The sequence below is a fragment of the Montipora foliosa genome, chromosome 3, assembly GCF_036669935.1.
Source record: "Montipora foliosa isolate CH-2021 chromosome 3, ASM3666993v2, whole genome shotgun sequence".
Taxonomy (NCBI): Eukaryota; Metazoa; Cnidaria; class Anthozoa; order Scleractinia; family Acroporidae; genus Montipora; species Montipora foliosa.
In genome coordinates this window covers 66,032,029-66,052,321 of record NC_090871.1, presented here as the reverse complement: position 1 = coordinate 66,052,321, position 20,293 = coordinate 66,032,029, and the positions used below count along the sequence as shown (strand labels likewise).

Genomic DNA, 20,293 nt, shown 5'->3' with positions numbered 1-20,293 from the left:
GTTCCATGGCCTGTATAAGGTAAGTGTCGTGAGAATTAGAAAGTGTCCACAAACTAAGAACGCAATAACTCCTTCCACTACCAAACCCAAAATGGGATTGATCTGGAAAAGAACCTCGCTTGCAGCTGTTGTAGCATTCTCTAAAGAAACATTCGAAATTGCTATCGTTGAAGACAGCGACATTTGCGTGAGAAATTGACAGCACTGCCTTGAACAGAAACTCCCAGTTTACGTACTGTCAAGTATATCAAGTATATGTGAGTGATGAGTCTTCCTTCAGTTCTCGATGCACAATCAGGCTGTATCCCAGAATTTTCCTTTCTAGGAGAATGCATACATTCAAACTTTAGATATGTATTAGCCTCTTAATAACATCAGGCAAGCAAGTGAGAATTATCTTTACAATGAACGCATTTATTTCTCTCTGTTTACTTTTCTTGACAGATAATGAGTTTATTCCAGCGAAACTGTCTTGCAAGACTAAATTAAACATAATGCCGCCAGAAGAATCAATATGAGAAAGTCAATTAGTATAGGAAGTTTTGAATTGCGGGTTTATTTAGATACATTGCCACTTTTTATTGGGGCTTGAAAAGCGTTTTCGAGATCAGGTTGCTGCGAAAGAAAACATGGATCTTTGCTGTGAATGAGGAATGTATTTTATTATTGTAAACTAGGCGAGACAAGCGTAAAGCCTAAACAATTGTATGATCATTTGAAGACTACATTGGTATTGTTTTAGCGTCTGACTGTCGCCTTATTAAACAAAATGAAACAAGAGCTAGCTGTTCTTTGACAATACGAGATTATAAAAATAGTAAAATAATGAACTATGAAGTTTCCTTTTCGTTTGGTTACAGCAGCATGACCTAATACAAAGCAAGACGCCTAAGAGCAATCACGTGGGTTGCAAAAGGGTGATTCAAAGGGAACGCTAAATTAATCTCAAATTTTGGAGCTCTCCCGGCGTCTGTAGACGCATGAGGCAGCCACGACACTCTATAGATCACGGTCATGCGCGGATCCAGGGGAGGTGAAATGGGTGAATTTTCACCCCCCTTTTTTCTGAGCCCCCCTTCTTTCTTTTTTTTTTTTTCTTATCCCTTAAACACCTCAACCAGGCTTTGGTTCTATTACATTATTACAACAATTCACCCCCTGCACGGTCTGTAGTTAAACATAATTCCCATCGGAAGCATATCCCTCTCCACTTTGCGCAGCACTGGCGGATTCATCTTGTGCCGTCCTATGTTCCTCTGCTCTTATTCTTTGTCCTTTATTCTCTACCATATTCTCTGTCTTGTCGACGCTGATGTTAAGGTCGAAGAAAGAGGCAACGTTTCCAAAATCTGACACGCTGTTCTAAACTTCTTAGGCAGTGTTAGACAATACATCAAGGTCGTCTGCAAAGTCTGAGTGCGGTATTGCATCATTTGATGCCTTTCCCTGTTGTTGCGCTCTAAAGGACCAAGCAATGGCAACTTCCATTAGTAGTGATGAAATGTTATAGCACCACTGATGGACTTCTGTTAGGGCTAATGGCTTCAACCATCACCGCAATTCTGAATTAAAATGTTTCGAATGTCTTGCGTTTCATGGATACTTGGTGTAACTCCATCCTACGAAATGACTATAATAAATTGATTGATTGATTATTGAATGTTTACGTGACTTTTGATGGAAAGCCATATCCATCTAGGATGTCCCACGAGGATGATCTCTGGAAGTTGAAACTCATTGCATTTTAGCCTGAAACCGTTTGCCGTTTGTCGCAAACGCGATACCAACTCTCTCTAGTATCTTTTGAATTGTAACAGCAACAAATATTTCACTTCTCGGCGGTAAGAAGGAAAATACGACCCAGATCTACTGAAGTTCATGTGTTAACGCATGAGGCAAAAATGGTTTACGAATAATTTTAATATTTTATTGAATTTTGTCAATGTAATCAGTTTTCTAAAAGCCATTTATGGAACCACAAATAAAGTTATCTTATATTATCTTATCTTATCTTATCTTATCTTATCTATCTTTTCTCACTGTTATACTTAAAACAGAACTGATTAACGTCGACCGTGACTACGATGGTGGTTTTTCTTACAAGAAAAATAAATAAACGTTTAACAACGGCTCTCCATTTTTAACGTAGAAGCTTACTTAAGCAAGGATGGATGTCGATGGCTTCGAGAACTTCATCAAACAACTGGTTTAATTGGTTTTGCACGCCCCTCTCATAAGTTTTAAATTTTTGGCACATTTCTTTGTCCTCGCCTGACAACGAAGGGAAATCACTAGATGGGCCTTATTCGCGCAGCGGCCATATTGGCGATAGACAACATATTTCGTACCCCGAGCCTCGAGTTGGAAATGTTTGGGAACGAGTTCCGTTGTGCAAAAACAAAAGTTTTCAATCCCTCGGGGCTCAACATGGCCGCCTGTTTGAGCTTTTGTGGAAGACATAAGGGACTGTTCGTTTTTTATTGCTGGGGGTTATTGCTGGAGGGGGGGGGGGGGGTGATTTTTTAACCAACTAAGGCAGATTAAAAATGTACCTCTCCCAGACAGTGCGTATATCCAAAAATTGCCCCCCCCCCCCCCCCCGTTTATGCCACTGGCCCAAAATTTTCCCCCTCCCCCTCCAGAGAATGTTAAGCTCTGATTGTGAAATAGCGTTTAACACGTTTTGGTGGATGGATAGACGTTTGCGTGGTGTTTTTATTTCTAATGTGTGTAGTAATAAATTTGCTTCCAGAACTAAATGCTAGTACTTGATGTATGGCAACATTTCCTTGAATTGTTTTTTATCGCGCTCTTTGTGTGTTTTGATACCTTTTGCTTTGGCGTCGACAAGTATTTCTTTGAGGTTGTCTTGCTTCAAGGACGTTGCGGGAAAATTTCTTTTGGGAAGATTTTCCCTTTGCATGAACTTGACATACCAAACATCCTAAAATCAGTATTTCATTGCTGTTATATTTTTTACTGAAAAATTTTTTTATTTCTTTTTTCCGAATGTTGAGGTCGACATCGTGAGTGCTTTCCATTTGAAAGGTAAAACCCGAGAGAATTTCCACCTAATGGAACAGTAGCAATTTTTCACAATAACCCTTTTCACGGTTAGTTTTTCTCATTTGCATTACAATGTAATACAACGGGAATGCCAGGCAAATACAGGTTAAAACTACAAAATAGCCCGAAATTGCCTCACATACATGCAAGAGTATATTCTAATGCAAATGAGAAAACCTAACCGTGAAAAGGGCTCTCAAAAGCCAACTTACCATTGGTCAGAAAAATTGGTAAAAGTCTTCGTTAATGGTTGGTTACTGCATTCAATTAACAGAGCACGTGTCTTTCATTATGAAGCAAATGGTTCAGTGAGAAAAGAGGAAGTTATTCTTTTTTTTTTTTTCCGAAAAAAAGCCACTTTCATTGGTGTTGTTGTGCTGGAAAGACTGGTAGTGACCCAGTCTCTGTACATGATTGCCTCGGTTATTGAAAGACTGCGCATTGATTGGGAACTAAACTATGATTTTTAAAATGGCCGACTGAATTATCCAGATCCATCATGAATATTCGGGAGGAAGAAGCTATCCGCTGCATGCAGCATTGCACTTCTGAGTGGAATATTTTTTTCTCAAAGTTTCCCGAGACCTGCCCAATTTGTGGTAAATCTCTAAGTCGCTGTCAATTAATAATTCCTCCTTTTCGTCTCCCGAGTCCATTTGTCTCTCAAAGAAATGTTTCTTGTTTGTTCTTGGTACGACCGACAAGGGGCTCATTCTTAAGGTAGGAACCAGAGGATAGAAACAGAAAGCAGAGCAATTTCCGAATACCTGGCCAATTTTATGTTCTTTTTCACAACGGCATCCTTCCAAGAATAAGGCTTACAATGACACATGTAAGCTTACATACAGTCATTCAAATAAAGAATCTATTCCACAAAAAATCTTGAGGAGGATCTATTGATAAATGAAGGGGTAGTTTCTAAAGAAACTGTGGTGCTGCGTCGGTGGGGAAGTAGTATACAAAAATTTGGTTTATCAACGGAGTTGATAATGTAAATTGACCACCGTACAGAGATTCTAAAAGCTGACGTTTCGAGCGTTAGCCCTCTCTAACCCTAACCCTAATCCCTCGATTCGCTCTGACGAAGGGCTAACGCTCGAAACGTCAGCTTTTAGAATCTCTGTACGGTGGTCAATTTACATTATCAACACCGTTGATAAACCAAATTTTTGGATCTATTGATAGCTTTGTTTAGATTTATTATATGTGATGGTGGCAATATCAGACGAAGCACATGTAGCTAATGGGCCATTTGGGTGGGTAATAATATATGAAAAACAATAATTATATGCAAAGTTTGCTTCTGGTTTGCAATTCAAGTCTTTTTTTTTTTTAACTGGGCTACAAAACATAGCTTCTGCTGCTCAACCCCAAATAAAAATTTAACTTCACAAGAGTCCCTGACCTTCCACTCCACCCCCTCCCCCCCCCTCCCCCCTCCATCACTGGGGTAAAGGAAAACACTGATCATTTGCCTATTGCTAATTATCAAGGGGATTTGTACAGATAACTGTCAAACTAAATAAAGTTTGTTGCAAGTACAATTCAAAATTGATAAATTGAACCCAGTCATGCCCCATTGGTAATATTCTAGAGGAGATTTACATGTCAGCTTTTGAGTTTCCTCCAACTGAAAGAGTGTGATACCAGTAGTGCTTTTAATTTTAAGCATTATGCCTGGATCTTACATCTTCATAGGGACTATAAAACTGGCAACGATCTTCATGTTGGGATTGCTGCATCAAATGGAGTTGTTTATAATTTTGATGAACGTGGCCTTCATGCTGATGGGACTCACTGGGAACAGTGTATTCCTGTTACCATAAGCGACAGCCATTTTTCAAGACCAGAGATTTGGGATTCTAAACTTCAAGAGATGCTTTGCAATGGCATGTGGACATCAATGAAGTAAGAACATGCTCAATACCTTAAATTAAGATTTCTTTGTTAATAATAATTTTGTAATAATAATATGTTAAGCCATTCATTATTCGGGCACCCTAGAATTTCCCTAGTTGACGAGTAAAATCATCTGGCGATAGACAAAGTGAAGTCTGTTAAGTCTGACTCCCAGGCATCAATGAGCTAAACCAAAAGAAGCAAGAAACAGGAAAAAAACTTAAATGTATTCTCAAAACAGCAAATTCAGCAAATTTCTACACTTCCTGCTAGCAGAGGTCTCCTCTCTTTTCTATTTTCTGGGCTGATGGGCTGCAGGAAAAGAGACCTTTCCCTGAGTTGAAACTTGCTTTAATGCAACTGCTGGTTGCAGGCTTCATTGTATTAACAGCTGGAAGTGGACAAAGACTACCATGTTTAGTATGAATGAGTTTTGCCCTTAGTAGCGTGCATATATATGTATGTAAATGGTACAGAGATCAAGGGAGGCCCTTACGCTAAATACTGTGATTGTGAAGGATGGATGAAGTACCTTCACTGATGAACAGCGTCAGGAACTCCTTTTAGTGCATCACCCAGGGACAGAGAAAAATCTCTGACCTGGGTGGGAGTCACACCCTCTACCTCTGGATTTGATCACCGTTTCTCTACCGACTGAGCTACAAGGCCAGACTGGAGGAGGCCATTGGAATTTGAGGACAAATCGGCTTAGCCCAACCAAGTGCTAAATATGAATGAGTGTTGTCCTTTAAGTAGTATGTTAGTAGATCATTGGGTTTGATTCACACCCTGGTCAGAGATTTTTCTCTGTCCTTGTGTGATGCACTCGGAGGAGTCCCTGATGCTGTTGATTAGCAAATGTTCTTCATCCATCCTTCACATTCACAGTTCTGTTCCATTTACTCCCGTGTTTGTTTTTCCAGGCTTCAAAAATATTACCCTTTGAGTTTTATGTTGCAAAAAAAAAAAGTTTACACCTCATTATTTTAATTTATTTTAGGTATAATGAGGATAGCAACAACTGCTATGATTTTGCTTTGAGCTTTTTAAATCAACTTTTGCCATCACCTTCAAAACCCTTAACAAAGCCAGACTTTTGCGAGACTTTTATTTTACCCAAAACAACAAAGGCAGCTTATTATATTGACTTACATCGACGCGTTCAACAAGGCTGTGGAGTGTCTGTTGAAAGAAGTCACAGATGATGGTTGATGATATTTTGAAGTGAGGAAAGACGAGACTGTTTCCTTTAATTATACATGCGCCACCATTGCCATTAGTGACCAAGAGCTCTTGCATTTGATTAAATGGACTACATCACTTGATGTATTTTATTTTGAACTTTGAACAGTTTAATAAACCTTCTGGTCTTTTAAGTCACGTGTAGTCTTCCTGTATTTTGGGCTAAGACTCCATCAGGCATGCTTTTCAAAGAAATTAGGGCAACCTTGGTTTGAAAGCCAGTTTGTCTTATCTTTTATTGTGCATGGCATTGAGAACAATAAGAAAATCAGCTTTTCTTGGATCAGCGTGTGTTTTGAAAAGGGGTGTTGGGAGATTGAGATTAGGAGAGAGAACAGAAGGTCATCTTAGGCTACAGGTGGTGGCCCAATGATTGGCAGCATTACCTTCCCAGGCAATAATGGACAAGTCAAGATGATGACAGTGATTGATGAAAATGACAGAGATGACAACTCCTGGAGATCTAAGTTCTGAAGATTTTTTCTTTGCATCAACCCTCCCTATCATTGACTAACCCTCCCCTCCCAGAAATATGACCACCCCAGAACTTGACACCTCCTAAAGAAACTTCCCACTTCAATAGAATTGCACCATGGGCTAAGATCTAGAGAGGTATGATTATCATTTTCATCTTTTCAACCGTAAAATTTCAAATCTGTCTGAACCAAAAGCCGGTGCTACACGGTTCAACATTTGTTGATCAATAAATGTTGAACAGTGTGTCATAGCATGTTGAATGTTGATGAATGATGTTGAACGAAAATAGAGATCAGCTCTATTCCGTTCAACACGTCTGTGCAACATGGTTCAACATTTGTTGAGCGACAAATGTTGCGTGTGTCATCGGCTTAAGGAGCTTGTAGCATAACAGCTCCTTCTGTATGCACAAAAAACCTACCACCATAGTATTAAAAATCCTGCATAAATGCATGCACTCCAAGTTGACATAGCAGGAAGCCAGAAATTTAGGACTAAAATATGAGCTTGCAGCGGAGAAAAGGTCCAAAGTCATTTTTTCTTATTAACCCCAATGAAATATCAAGTGAGCTTTTGCGCGAAAACAATGATATCTTCACACATGAAAAGATCACTGTTGATATGATTATATATGCAATCCGCACCTTTCAATGCCTTTTGTCAAATGATTTAGTATTTCATTGGTGTTTATATAACTGAATAGAACATGACATGGCTGCTTCGTGTTGAAAAATATTTCACTTGTTCGTTGCCCTCAGTCATGAAATATTTTTCAACACTTGAGGAGAAATTTTGTATCTCCGCGCGGCCATGTAATATCCTCTATATATTATTCCGTATGGGAGATATGTTCAGTAACTGGGACACTCCTGGATAATCTGGGAGAGTTGACATTTTTTGTGCTGATAACGATGATGATGATGCACATACGTGCTCTACTAATTGGGGAAACTGTCAATCAAATCACATGAAATTAAGCAGATCAAATAAAATGTTTTTTGATGAGAGGGGAAAACTAGAGTAGCTGTCAGAGCAGAGTAGAGGACCAACAAACTGAACCCATAAATGGCGCTGAGTCCAGAGATCGAATCAGAACCACATCCGCCGAATGTGAATGGCTCTCACCACTGTGCCATCCCTGTTCTAATAATGCAGCAATGATAACCTTGTTAAAGCACTCATCTGTAAGCATTTAGACCAACGGAAACGTTCTTATGCCTGTAGTATCAAACAATGTTGGTGGTCGTTGCTACATGTTTTGCATCTTCCTCGCAACAATCTCTCAATCATCTGTCATTACATAGTGATTACCACCATTTCTACACCATACCGTAGGTTTTTGGGTTTCATTTTGTTTGTTTGTAAAATAGAAAGTTTTATAGTTTTCGCATGAGGGAGCTAGGGCAGGAGACTTCTTTTCACGCTCGTGGGGTAGGCAAAGAAGGGACCATGCATGATTACACAAGGTACAGAGCATGTAAGCGTATAGCGGGGGAGCATTGCGTGACATCCCAAAAGACGGCTGCGAAGGAGACTAGGGGTGCTTTTGATTGGGAAATCTGGATTTAGATCTTAAAATCTGGATCTTTGGATTTCCAATCGAACACAAAATCTGTAAACGACCGTAAACGGATTTTGTCACAGATTCAGTAATTGGAAATCCATGTCGCTTGAAAATCCGAAGATCCGGATTTTAAGATCTAAATCTGGATTTCCCAATCGAAAGCATCCTAGTAATCGTAGAAAGCAAAAAAATGCAAATAGCAACAATATAGTACAATACTATAACACAATACATACTTAATTGACTGCTCCCCATAGTGGCTTTTCAGGGTCAATGAAACACAATCAACGAAACGACGGAACAGAACAACAACAACTGTTAAGAATCCTAACTGGCTGGAGGCAAACTAGTTGGCTAGGGTATCTACAAGTACATCTGGGAAGCGGAACCAAGGTCTACCAGGAACAAATTCAAAGAGAGGTCAGAACAGGTATTGAACCCGGGTTATCCGAATCTCAAGGCAGGCGCCCTAACCACTGGGCCACACTCAGCTCATGGTCCACGCCCAACTAGAGTTGTTTTGTCTCGATCAGGAGAGGACAAAACGCGGAGCCCTACTCCATAGAGTACCGTATGGAGTACCTTTAGAGGAGTATCCCTAAAAATCTTTTATTGGTGAAATTAAATACTTTATTAACATGGTAAGGCATTTAGATGCACATTACCTTTATTTATTTCGAGCTTTCCTGCTCCCCAATTGTTACTGTTTGATGCCGTTCACAAATTGCCTGCCATCTTGAAATTTCGTTGGTATTTCATGTATCACTTATTGTAGTGTATTTATTTTTTGGTGTATTTCGACAAATATTCATACAAACATGTATACCACTATATAGTACCCCTTTTGACCCTTGTATACCCATATTTACTAATGTACACCCCAGAGTATACAGTGTATACCCACACATGCCCATGTATGCCCCTGTATACCTGCTTAGATATACCCATTTGTAATCTGGCTGTGTACAAACAAAGTTTTCCAATCCACTCCAAAGGGGTGTATGTATATATGGGCACACACGGGCCTGAAGGTGTATGCAGGGGTACACGGTTTTTATGAATATTATTTGTCTAAAAATACACTATAATAAGGGTTACATAAAATGCCTACGAAACTTCAAGATGGCGGCCAATTCGTGAACTGCATCGAACTGTAGCAAAAGGTATGCACATCTAAATACCTCGCCATGTTGATTAAGTATTAAATATGACCAATAAATGATTTTTAGGGGTACTCCATTTGGGTAATCCATAGAGTACTCCATGGAGTAGGGCTCTGTATTTTGTCCTCTCCCGTCTCGATCACCGAGGTGTGGTATGCCTGTGACGCACCACCTTGGAACCTAACATCAGCACCGGGAGATCGAGGTAAGGTTTTGCGCGTATTGAAATGACTCTTTGGCCCAAGCGAACTTGGCTAAACTTCAGAATACCCGGCCACAATTGTGTGACACTAAATGCCTGCTCCCGTAGTCCCGCAGTCAATAAATATTTGCATATTGAAACAAAATAGAAATACTTAAGAAGGGTGCTCCCGCAGTCCCGCAGTCGGTCACGATTGCATGACATTAAAGTCCCCTCAGGCAATAAGCCTAAGCGCTCGTTTCGGTGATTAGGCCTAAGCACTCTCGTAGAATTTTAGCTTTCATTTTAAGCTTCGGTTAACTACACTTTTTCACGAGATCGTGTGAAGAAGAAAGCACTCGTTTACTGATTAAGCCTAAGCGCTCGTTTCAGTGATTAGCCAATTAATATTCATCTTTCGCCACTGCGGGACTGCGGGAGCACTAGTTCTATAGCCATTTAATATTAATTTTTCACCACTGCGGGAGTGCGTTACTGCGGGAGCAATAGTTCTATAGCCATTTAATATTAAATTTTCGCGAGTGCGGGACTGCGGGAGCAATAGTTCTATAGCCATTTAAATAAATGTTCATTTTTCGCCACTGCGGGAGTGCGGGAGTGCGGGACTGCAGGAGCAAGCGTTCAATGTCACGCAATCTTGGCCGGGTATTCTGAAGTTGCTCCGCGAACTTTCTAACGCCTCCACCGATATTGTCTCCGCTCTTCAAGGACCCTAGGGTTTGATCTTGTTCAGCCGTCGTGGAAAATTTTGTCATGACGAGACGGCTTACTGTAGTTTGCGAAATGAGAGTCTGGAGCTTGCGAAATGGAAAATTTGTAGGTAAAAAAATTCCAGCCGGAAATAGACCACCTAAGATAACAAGATAAAACTCCATACGGGTAGATGGCCGTATGCAAATTTTCTGTTTCTGTTCTGTTGAGTAAAACGAATGTTTCGAGGGAGGAAGCCGAGTTTCCACGGCACTTGAAAGGGCAAGTCACTGCAACTGTCTCAGAAACATGTCTCCGCTTGGCTTTAGGGAGTTTAAGATCTGCGACGCGACGGTAACGAAAACGTCATTTAAAATTCCAACTTCAGGTTAATTCATCTTTTTCGTCATTATGTTGGCTTATCTACCTTCTAAAAACTAGTATAACTTTCCAGTAACTGAATTAGGAGGTGCGGTGTTGAAACTACGACAGAAAATTCAAATTCGCTGCCTTGTGTTCATGTTCTCTGAAAAACTTTAGAATTGGTAATTTCACGTCGTAGATTTGCAGAAAACGTGAAAGAAATGTACAAAAATGAAAACTGCACGCGCAGAGCGTGCAAAGCTATTGTTTTTGCTAATTAAATATGCATAATTTGTAACGTTTTCGCTGCCGTCGCGTCGTAGATCTTAAACTGCATATTTTGATGGGTGAGCGACGATAACATTTCAGCTTCATCCCTGCCACGTGACATAATATTTGCATAACACTTCTCTTTTGTGTTGCAGATCTACTTTCAAACAAACAGACATACATACATTTATTTGATAAGTAGGTTTAAAATGTAGCGTTTACTCGGAATATCATGTGTCGCAGAAGGAGGGTGATGATATATTTTGGAAGGGCTAGACGCAAACTGCAAGGATTGAATGGATTGAAGCGATGCGTTCCTTTGATATTCAAATTTGCGAAGTACGGAACAAATGAAGTAAGTGAGTGTTTCTGCAGAAAATAGATCGTTTTCACTGTCACGCAACAAGAAAATAAAATCGAAACCGTTTAATGAAATAAGCCAAAAACTTGGAATGTTGTAGGAGACAAATTCATAACTCACCTAACCAATTCTCAGGTCTGTGCCTTCCATCGTTTCTGAGTTATTTGTCGAAGCGTTTCAAGCAACTTTTGTATGGAGCCGCCATGTTGGTGCACTACTGTTGTGCACCATTTTTGCGGCCAGAAATCACACGAACATCTGGAATTCCCTTAGCGATGAAAGCGCTAACGTTTCACTCATGAGATAAAATAAATGTGTATGAACACATTTCCTAATAACGTACTTGAAACGCTCAGACTGCTGAGATTCATAGGCATAGACATTTTTTTCAACCAAATGACTTTGTATCATGGTGTCACGCAACGTGACAAATGGAAATTTCAAAATGCTGTAATTTCGAAACGAAAGTCGTCATGGAACTGGAAACTTGAAAAAAGATTTATTCCTAGGTCATCTTCAACCTCCTATATATAAACATTTAAAACACCTTGCGATTTTGATTTTAGAATTTGATGACGTCATTGTGAAAACTATCTGTTGAAGTCTGGATGGCTCATTTATAACAACGGATAACGTATCGGTGAACATCGCTTAGTTTACAAATTAATTCTCACATGAATTCAACGCGTGACCTGCTATAGGGGTAGTTTGATTTGGGACAAGTTGTCGGATCGGAAACGACGTGAATCTACCGGATGAAATGTTATATCCGCTGAGCGTCTTCGGAGGTCTGGGCATATCATCGTTTCCCTGCGAAAAATCTCTTTCAGTGACAAAAAAAAAACGTATCTAGAGTGCCATAATTATTTTTGGTCCGATAAGAATAGAGATTAGTGTTAATGAAATCGGATACGAGGCCTTCAAAATAATGACCTCTGTTCGGTGACAATTTTAAGGTCTTGGAGATCAGGCATTATCCTATGTATGTAAGTCGTTAATAAGCCTGTTGCCCTTTTCGTTATTTACGCAGTAAATAAGTTGGCTTTCCCTTTGCATTGGGTAGGGCTTCCCAAAAAAGGGGGTTGTACCTGTTCTCTTGTTCTCAAGAAAAGTTAATATTTCTTCCATGTTCCCCGAAATTAGGTTCCCCGGTTGCCAGAAATTCTGTCCCGTGTTCTATTATTCCCCCATATTATCTTCATTAATGCTCTCTTCAGTTCTCTTAGGTTTTTTAATATGTTTAGTTATTTCTATAGCTTTTGCTTCACATTCCGAGCTCGTTAGCATCTCAGTATTGCCGAGGATACGAAACTTATATTTCCTAAGCCAAAACTTAGACTCCAAATACATCCAAATATTATACAAGCGCTTATTCACGGTCTGTTAACAAACAAAAAACACGAAGCGACGAAGTCAGCATTTAATCTGTTATTTAAACCAGCGCCATTCTAATGGTTTCAGTGGGTCGTGTAACGTTGCTTGTAATGAATTTAAGAGTCCATGTGGACCAAAAGAGACAATTGTTAATCCGCTTTAGGCAAATTACAATGAAAGGGTTACTCGGGGCAGCGAGCACATGGCAAAACTAGAGTCTCATTGGCAAAAACTATCACGTGACATCGTGACAGTCAATGGTTTTGACAGCTTTTTTTTCTTCAGTTAATACTCCTTAGACAATGAAAACTGTACTAGGAAACTATACCCGAGTCGGAAAACTATTCTAATGCAGTGAAAAGTAAATTATTTATCGTAATTTCCAAGTTAATGAAAATGAAGTGACGGCCATGTTGGTGGAAAGAACAAATTTGACTCCATTTGTGTCATGCAAAACGTGAGCTACATTTTTCTATTGTTCTAGCACCACCATTGCCGTCTTATCATGTGACTGCAATCAATGATTGCACCTGACGTCATTGCGGTCTTTTTGGTGGAAACAACAATAGCGAAAAGGTCTTTTGGGAATTTGACTCTATTAATGTGCAAAACTTTAGCAACTTGACTTTTTTCAGTTGTTTTGGCACCAACATGGCCGTCTTATTCGAGTCTTAGCACCTGAGTGCTATCTATCAAAGATGAGTATCACCCAACTAGTGGACTGATGTAAATCCTGCATTTTAATTGGCTTCGCTACTAGAGGACTATTCGAGTAGTCTTAGACCCTTCACCCTCAAGGGCCACGGGTCAATAGCCCATACGGCTTCGCCTCGTGGGCTATTGACCCGTAACCCTTGCGGTCTACGGGCCTAATTATTAAATATTGCTTGTTATAAGCCAGTTCGGAGTTTCAAGAAACGAATGTGCCCGTCGCGATAAAAACAAAGTATATAATTGTCTTTTTTGTTATGGTAAATAGCTGCAAGAATTTTCATTAGAAATCTTTTTTTTTTTTTTTTTTTTTTTTTTTTTTAATATCTACTTGCTTTTATCCAGACGCGCGCACGTTTTTTGAACTCTGAACTCTCTTATAGCGATGTTTCTCGTGTCGTCACCCATTGTTATTAGGGAGCTTTAGCAACGACGACGGGAACGGCAACGAGAACGTCATGTAAAAACATAAATTCACGTTATTACGATCACTTCGCGACTATTCCAAGCCTTTTAATATGACAAAGGTGTTTGAGTCCCTCAGGAATGAAACCGTTACGAGCGGCGCTTAATTTAGGGGAGAAAAATGAAAATTTATCTCCAGGTGCTGACGTTCTCCATAACACTTCAAACTTGGTAATTTCACGTTGTTGCTTTGCTGACGACGGCAAAGAAATGGACAAAAATGAAAAACGCACGTGCAGGGCGTGCAAAGCTATCGTTTTTGCCCACTAAGTATGCAAATTTGTGACGTTCTCCTTGCCGTCGCCGTTGTCGTTGCTAAAGCTCCCTATTAATATGCCAACCAGAACCTAATTGGCTGTTGAAACAATGACTTCTTTTGTTTCGTGGTTGGCAAATTTGAATATCAAAAGGAATGTGACGTCAATGTTTGTATAGGCCCGCCGGTGTCGTTATTTCAAAACGCTCTCCTAATCCTTTTGAGACTAGACTTTGAGGCCTGCAGGACAACCAAAGGAGATTAAACGTCTTTGCTACAAACTGCAAAATTCGTATTTTTTGTTACGCAGACGATGATGACAGAAATGGATTCAAACGAACCAATGATAAAGACGAAATCCATTTCTAAAGGGCGTCGTATAAATGAACTTCTTAAATGGAAGCTCTTGGCAATTGTTTTTATTGCCATTAGCATAGCGCTGCTGATTGCTCTGATAGTGGTAGCCACAAAGGCGAAGGAAACCGAGAATGGTGGAAAAAGGCCCGATCTCTTCGACCATAATCAGGTGATGACTTGTGCAGAAGGGCTGTCGGGTCCCGATGAAAACCCAAGGTCCGCTGGTGTCTTTGATGATCTCACAGTGAATGAAATTATTGCCGTCAGAGACTATCTCTTGAAACAAACCGAACTGAAGCTAACAAGAATGGAAGAAGCGGCTATCAACAGAAACTATATTAGCTCAGTGCAGTTGCTATCACCGCCTAAAGATGAAGCTCTGGCATATCTAGATGGCGATGGCAACAAACCTGAACGAAAAGCTGTCGCAGTGGTATTTCATGGTGCAGATGACCCTCCTGTGGTGAAGGAATACATTGTTAGTCCTGCATCTAATCCTACCAAACACACGATTAGAAAAATCCCGGGAAAAGACACGAATTTTGCTCCTTTCAATGCTCGACCTTACGACTTCCTTGAATATATCGTAGTCAATACGGTTCTCGTCAACAATGCCTCTGAAAAGCTTTCCAAGCTGATGCGAGAAAGTTACGATGGTTACTCCTTTTATCCTGGTTGCACCGAAAAGTGTCTTTCTATAAGGACATCAGCGCCGATGGGTTTTACTAGTCAGGGTGACCGCCATCATTGGGTCACCTTTGCTCGGAAGATGACGGGTGACTTCGAGCACACTGTGGATTTGTCCTTGCTAGCCGATCATGCAGGAGCTGATACCTCGAAATGGAAAATCCTCAGCGTCATCTATAACAATCAAACCTTTAATTCGGTAGATGAGTTGGTGGAGAAATATAACATGGGTATCATTGAGAAGATTAAAATTGCGGCACCCATGAAGACACCACTTTTTTCAAGCTATGAGCGTAGAGGTAATCCTCAACCAGCCAAACCCATGCGAGGACCTGAATTGTACGAGCCAGATGGGAAGCGCTACTCTGTCAAAGGTCGCCATGTTAGCTATATGTCATGGTCTTTTGATTTTAGAATGGACTCTTATAGTGGAATGCAAGTCTATGACATAAGATTCAACGGAGAAAGAATCATCTATGAGCTGAGCCTTCAAGAGGCTGCTGCAACCTATGGTGGCTATTACCCAAACCCCTCCTGGAACAATTACCTGGACAGCAACTGGGCCCTGGGGACGAATAGTTGGGAGATGGTCCGTGGTATCGATTGTCCCACTACTGCTACGTTTTTCGATCTTGTACACATGACTTGGACTGGAAAGCCGCTGACATTTCGCAACGCCGTTTGCGTTTTCGAGATGAACACCGGGATGCCACTTCGCCGACATTACGATAGCAACTACGAGGGTGGTTACAAGTTCTACGGTGGAATGGTTAATCACCTGTTAGTTCTTCGCACTGTTGCGACACCGGGTAACTATGATTATGTGTTCGACTTCATCTTCTACCAAAATGGCGTCATAGAAGTGAAGATGTCTGCCTCGGGATACGTCTATGGTTCGTTCTATGACTCGAACTCCAGGCCATATTCGTACAAACTTCAAGAACATTTTACCAGTGGTACACACGATCATTTTATCCATTACAAGGTTGATTTGGACGTCGGTGGAAGAAAGAATTCGTATGAGACGATTGAGATTGGCATCGAGAACATCACCGAACGTTGGTTCCCCAACAAAACCCGTGTTCAAAAGGTGCTGAAACGCAGCGTGAAAAACACAGAGTTAGAGGCCGCTTACAAGTTTAACTTCGACACACCAAAGTATCTGAACTTCTTCAATGATGCAAAAGAGAATAGCATGGGCGAAAGAAAAGGTTATCGCATACAGTTGGACAACATTTTGAAACAGTTGTATCCTGAAGACTGGATCATCACTCCAATCATGAGTTGGTCTCTTTATCAAATGGCTGTGACTAAGTACAAGGAGGATGAGACAAAGAGCAGCTCCATCTACAACATGAATGGACCTTCTGATCCACAGGTACGTATACAATACGGCATCTTTCACAATTTTACCAAGTAAAAAGGCAGTTACTATGAGCCTTCCGGTGAATAGACCTAATCGGCTAACTCAATGTTGTACCCAATTCAAACCCTTTGGGAATAAAACGTTTTGTTCCAGGTATTTCCATATCATTTACATATGAATGCTACATTATCATGCAAATACAACACACAAAGAATCTTAATCCCGGGAGATTTGAATTGGGTACAACATTGAGTTAGCCGATTAGGTCTATCACACTTCAGTGCAAAAACCATTCTTAAAATACAAAACGATTTACTGTGACGTGACAGACGAACCCTCTCTCAAGTTGATAGTTGTACATTATGCATATTTTTTATCCTACCTATTGCTTCATTGAGAGTACATAATTGCCATCAATTCGATTAAGTCAGTGCTTTGGTAAGCCGCTCCCATTTGATTGAGAAGCCTCAAAATGAACAATTTACCAGCAATCATCCTTAGTAACTTTAATTTAAGTACCTTTGAAAGAACACTGAATCGAACCTTGAAATGCTACACGTTTTTCGCTCCAAAATCCATTGCATTGCCAGATGTCGCCTTATGTAAAGGAATCCAGGTGGCCCTCGGGTTCCGGATCCCGATTTGTGGATCCCGGATCCCGAGTCAGGGATTCCGGCCTCCAAACTTACAGGTTCCACGAAATTGATCCTGGGTTCTATCGAATTCGGTAGATTCTGGATTCCGTACACTGGATTCCGGATTCCAAAGCCTCACATTTGCGGGATTCCGGATTCCTTCACATCGGGCGACGGAAGAGTTAAGACTGTTGTCGGTCGGCTTCCAAATCACCTCAAATCAAAATTATTCAGCCTTATCGTTAACCGTGAAGTTAAAGTGTTTCAATAATTTCATTGCAATTTATGATTCTTCACTATCCTCTTCACGCAGCTGGACTTCCGCCAGTATCTTCTCGACGATGACTCCATAGTTAGCGAAGACTTGGTTGCCTGGGTAACAATTGGAATGATGCATGTACCCCATTCCGAGGACATACCGAACACGGCCACTGCTGCAAACTCTGCCAGCTTCTTCATAAGGCCCTTCAACTACTTCGACGAGGACCCTTCCATGGGGTCAACTAACGCCGTCTTGATCACACCCACTGATAACCCGATAATCAGCCAAAAGGTTGAGCGCTATGGTACCCTCGATGGGCCACAGTGCATACCTAAGGAACATAAGCTCGGTTTTAATGGTACATATGGCTAGGAGCTCTCCAACTGACTTCTATAAATGGTGTAACCACAGAACTAGTATTCAAGTGCATTTTCCTGTGTATTACTATTTATCAGTTCAAGTAATCGGTATTTTTCTAACACGACGCTTTCGCATTCATTGTTTTTTGCGCGGTATTTAATTGAGCACCTGTTGCAGAGTTCAACAAATATGTGAAAATTCGTTTGATCTTGCACGGACTGTGGAGCCTTCTCAAAATTGATCTTTTTGGAATTTGAGTCGCGGTGAATGTGGGAAAATACATGTCAAAATGTTCTAGGGGTGGGGAGAGGGGGAATGCGTGTAGTTCTCCCCGTCTAAATCGCCGCGCCTCTCACGCTTTCCGTCACCCCCTCATATGAAAATAACCTTCACCTCCCCTGCGTTGGGAAGCTCACCTGCAGGGTGGATGCATAGACGCAATTATTATAGATGATGTGGAATATTTCCACAGGTATTCCGTTTTTTCCCGAAGGGAAACACATTGCTTTTAATCCCATTCAAGTTACTTTGTGTTTTTAAATCAGAGGACATTTTTCCAAATCCGAGCAGGAGAATACCATGGGTTAATTCCCGAGATAACGTCACAACTGCCTTGCTTTCATGCTTTTCAAGAATATTTGCTTTGCTAAGCGGTAAATAACGCGTCATCACAGAAACATTATCTTCCTCGGTGGTCAAACAATAGACCAGTTTCGATATATTAGAATTCGGTCCTAAACAGAAGGCGTCATCGCGAGTCTCGGTGGAATAAATATAAGGATTTGTATGAGATTATTCCCCCAGAGCCTCGAGATGATGCCCTTTGTTTAGGACTGAATGTTGATATATCGAAGTTGGTCTGTTGCCAACTTATCCGAAGGCACGGACTGAATTTTAAGAAGAAAAAGGCGAAATATAATTGCTAATGCAGGGGCGTAGCGTAAAAATTTTGAAGGTGTACGCCAAAGGCGCTCCAAACGAGGGGGGGGGGTCTGTCATTTTCGACTATTTTCGAACCACATTTCAATTAATAAATGCGAAGGAAAATGCAATAGTTGGTTGTTTATTTTACCCATCTGTCGAGTTTTCTCTGCACCAACAAAACAGGGGGTTTACAGTACAAGCAGATGGCAAGATGTCGCAAACTCTGTTATAATATCACCATCAAGACCATCATCATAATCATATTTCTTTAAAAAATAACCGGGGACTGGTGATAAGACTGACACTGCGTGGGCGCCTCGAAGGGTAGAGGTTTTTTTTCTTTTTTTGCTTTTAAACAAACCTTTATTTCCTTAAACATTAATCGGGCTATAATTACATTTGATGAATTAAAAAAGAGAAAGGGCTGGCTACTTAGAATAACTACGAAGTTAAAAAGATAGGTAGGCAATTTCGTACATATGTATTACTACAAATTTAGGTCGGCATGCAGTCGGCATACCCCCTTCATGGCCGCCGACCGCTGACACTGTCGTCCACTACTTCGTTTCTGGCCGTTAAGGCCTGGCCAAACGGGTCCAACATGTTAGTGCAATATCATCCAACATTGTTGAATCTAACATGTTGCACTCGTTTGGGCACATGTTGCATCAAACAACGTCTTCAATATTATCCAGCGTTTCTTTTGTTCTAAGGTGTGAAAAAAAGTCTTGCATTTGTTTGGCCATCACATTCAACAGTGTTGCGCGCGCGCCTGCGCTGCGGCTACCGGTATCCATGGTTTCGCGCGTTGCCAAGTCAGTTCAAGCTTCAGAATGGTGAACGAGCAAAGTCTTGAATATCTGAGCGACCAAAGCTTAGCAATCTCTCTTCGAACAGTGTTCGAAGCTCTCAGGTGCATGGCGCCAATGTATCTGCAGGATCTTTTGCAAGTCAAGACCCCGGGATGCTACTCTCTACGCAGTGATGCCCTGGGTCTCTCAAGGTTCGTCACACCTGCATGGTGCAAGACCTTTGGAGACCGTGCATTTGCTGTTGCAGTTCCCAGATTCTGGAAGAGCCGTGTTCTTGCTATCACAGAGAGTGACTCCATTGATAATTTTAAAAGGAACTTGAAAACGCCTACATGGCGAAAGTTTGTTTTCTAAGGATTCTGGGTAGATTTTGGTTGTAGACCCTTGAGTCCAAAATGCTGAATCCAACAAGCTACATTTGTTCGATAACCTCGTTCGACGCTTTTCAACAGCGTCCAACAATGTTGGATGATGTTGGATCCGTTTGGCCAGGCCGGTATGGGTTGATGAAAAGATACCGGAAATACTCACACACAGAGACACCAGTTTAATTCGAAATTTAAAAACCTTGGTCCGATTGTATGATGACTTTAAAAAATTAATGCCTCCCGGGAGAAAGGACTCCCGGATTTGAGCTGTACGCACAGGCGTACGTGCGTATATGGACGCTACGCCCCTGTAATGCCGGGTAGAGAATTTACTGCCACACAACACGAAACATACGAGAAGAGCCTTTAGGTTTAATATGTCTAAAATAATAATAATAATAATAATAATAATAATCACT

At 40.9% G+C, this 20,293-nt stretch overlaps 3 protein-coding genes across 4 annotated transcripts in view; 2 read left to right on the top strand and 1 right to left on the bottom strand.

Moving 5' to 3' along the window:
• LOC137998014 (thyrotropin-releasing hormone receptor-like) overlaps positions 1–14,531 on the bottom strand; it is a 19,215-nt gene extending 4,684 nt beyond the window's left edge. Inside the window, exons 1-2 of one of the 2 annotated variants that reach the window (XM_068844400.1) lie at positions 11,418–14,531; positions 1–10 (exon numbers count right to left, since the gene is read on the bottom strand). The exon at positions 1–10 is cut by the window's left edge and continues 624 nt beyond it. Coding sequence is in view for 1 of the 2 variants with exons in the window: in XM_068844399.1 (XP_068700500.1) it covers positions 1–183 (183 nt within the window). In the remaining variant the exon portion in view is untranslated. Of the gene's footprint in view, positions 240–11,417 lie in introns of those variants that run through there. The other variant, XM_068844399.1, reaches the window with a different exon arrangement.
• Positions 3,516–6,472, top strand: LOC137995604 (MKRN2 opposite strand protein-like). The gene is made up of 3 exons (XM_068841131.1): positions 3,516–3,786; positions 4,765–4,974; positions 5,966–6,472. The coding sequence occupies exons 1-3, from the start codon at positions 3,566–3,568 to the stop codon at positions 6,168–6,170; spliced, it is 636 nt and encodes a 211-aa protein (XP_068697232.1). The 5' UTR covers positions 3,516–3,565; the 3' UTR covers positions 6,171–6,472.
• LOC137998013 (diamine oxidase [copper-containing]-like) lies at positions 11,085–19,024 on the top strand. The gene is made up of 3 exons (XM_068844398.1): positions 11,085–11,291; positions 14,414–16,525; positions 17,462–19,024. The coding sequence occupies exons 1-3, from the start codon at positions 11,169–11,171 to the stop codon at positions 17,780–17,782; spliced, it is 2,556 nt and encodes an 851-aa protein (XP_068700499.1). The 5' UTR covers positions 11,085–11,168; the 3' UTR covers positions 17,783–19,024.
• The last annotated feature ends 1,269 nt before the right edge of the window (positions 19,025–20,293 follow it).

Bases quoted from the DNA above. Each gene is read 5' to 3' on its own strand.
- LOC137998013 (XM_068844398.1), top strand. From the start codon at position 11,169: ATGTGTCGCAGAAGGAGGGTGATGATATATTTTGGAAGGGCTAGACGC. The intron at 11,292-14,413 runs GTAAGTGAGTGT...TTTGTTACGCAG, and splicing joins CGAAGTACGGAACAAATGAA to ACGATGATGACAGAAATGGA. The intron at 16,526-17,461 runs GTACGTATACAA...CTCTTCACGCAG, and splicing joins ATGGACCTTCTGATCCACAG to CTGGACTTCCGCCAGTATCT.
- LOC137995604 (XM_068841131.1), top strand. From the start codon at position 3,566: ATGAATATTCGGGAGGAAGAAGCTATCCGCTGCATGCAGCATTGCACT. The intron at 3,787-4,764 runs GTAGGAACCAGA...ACATCTTCATAG, and splicing joins ACAAGGGGCTCATTCTTAAG to GGACTATAAAACTGGCAACG. The intron at 4,975-5,965 runs GTAAGAACATGC...AATTTATTTTAG, and splicing joins GGCATGTGGACATCAATGAA to GTATAATGAGGATAGCAACA.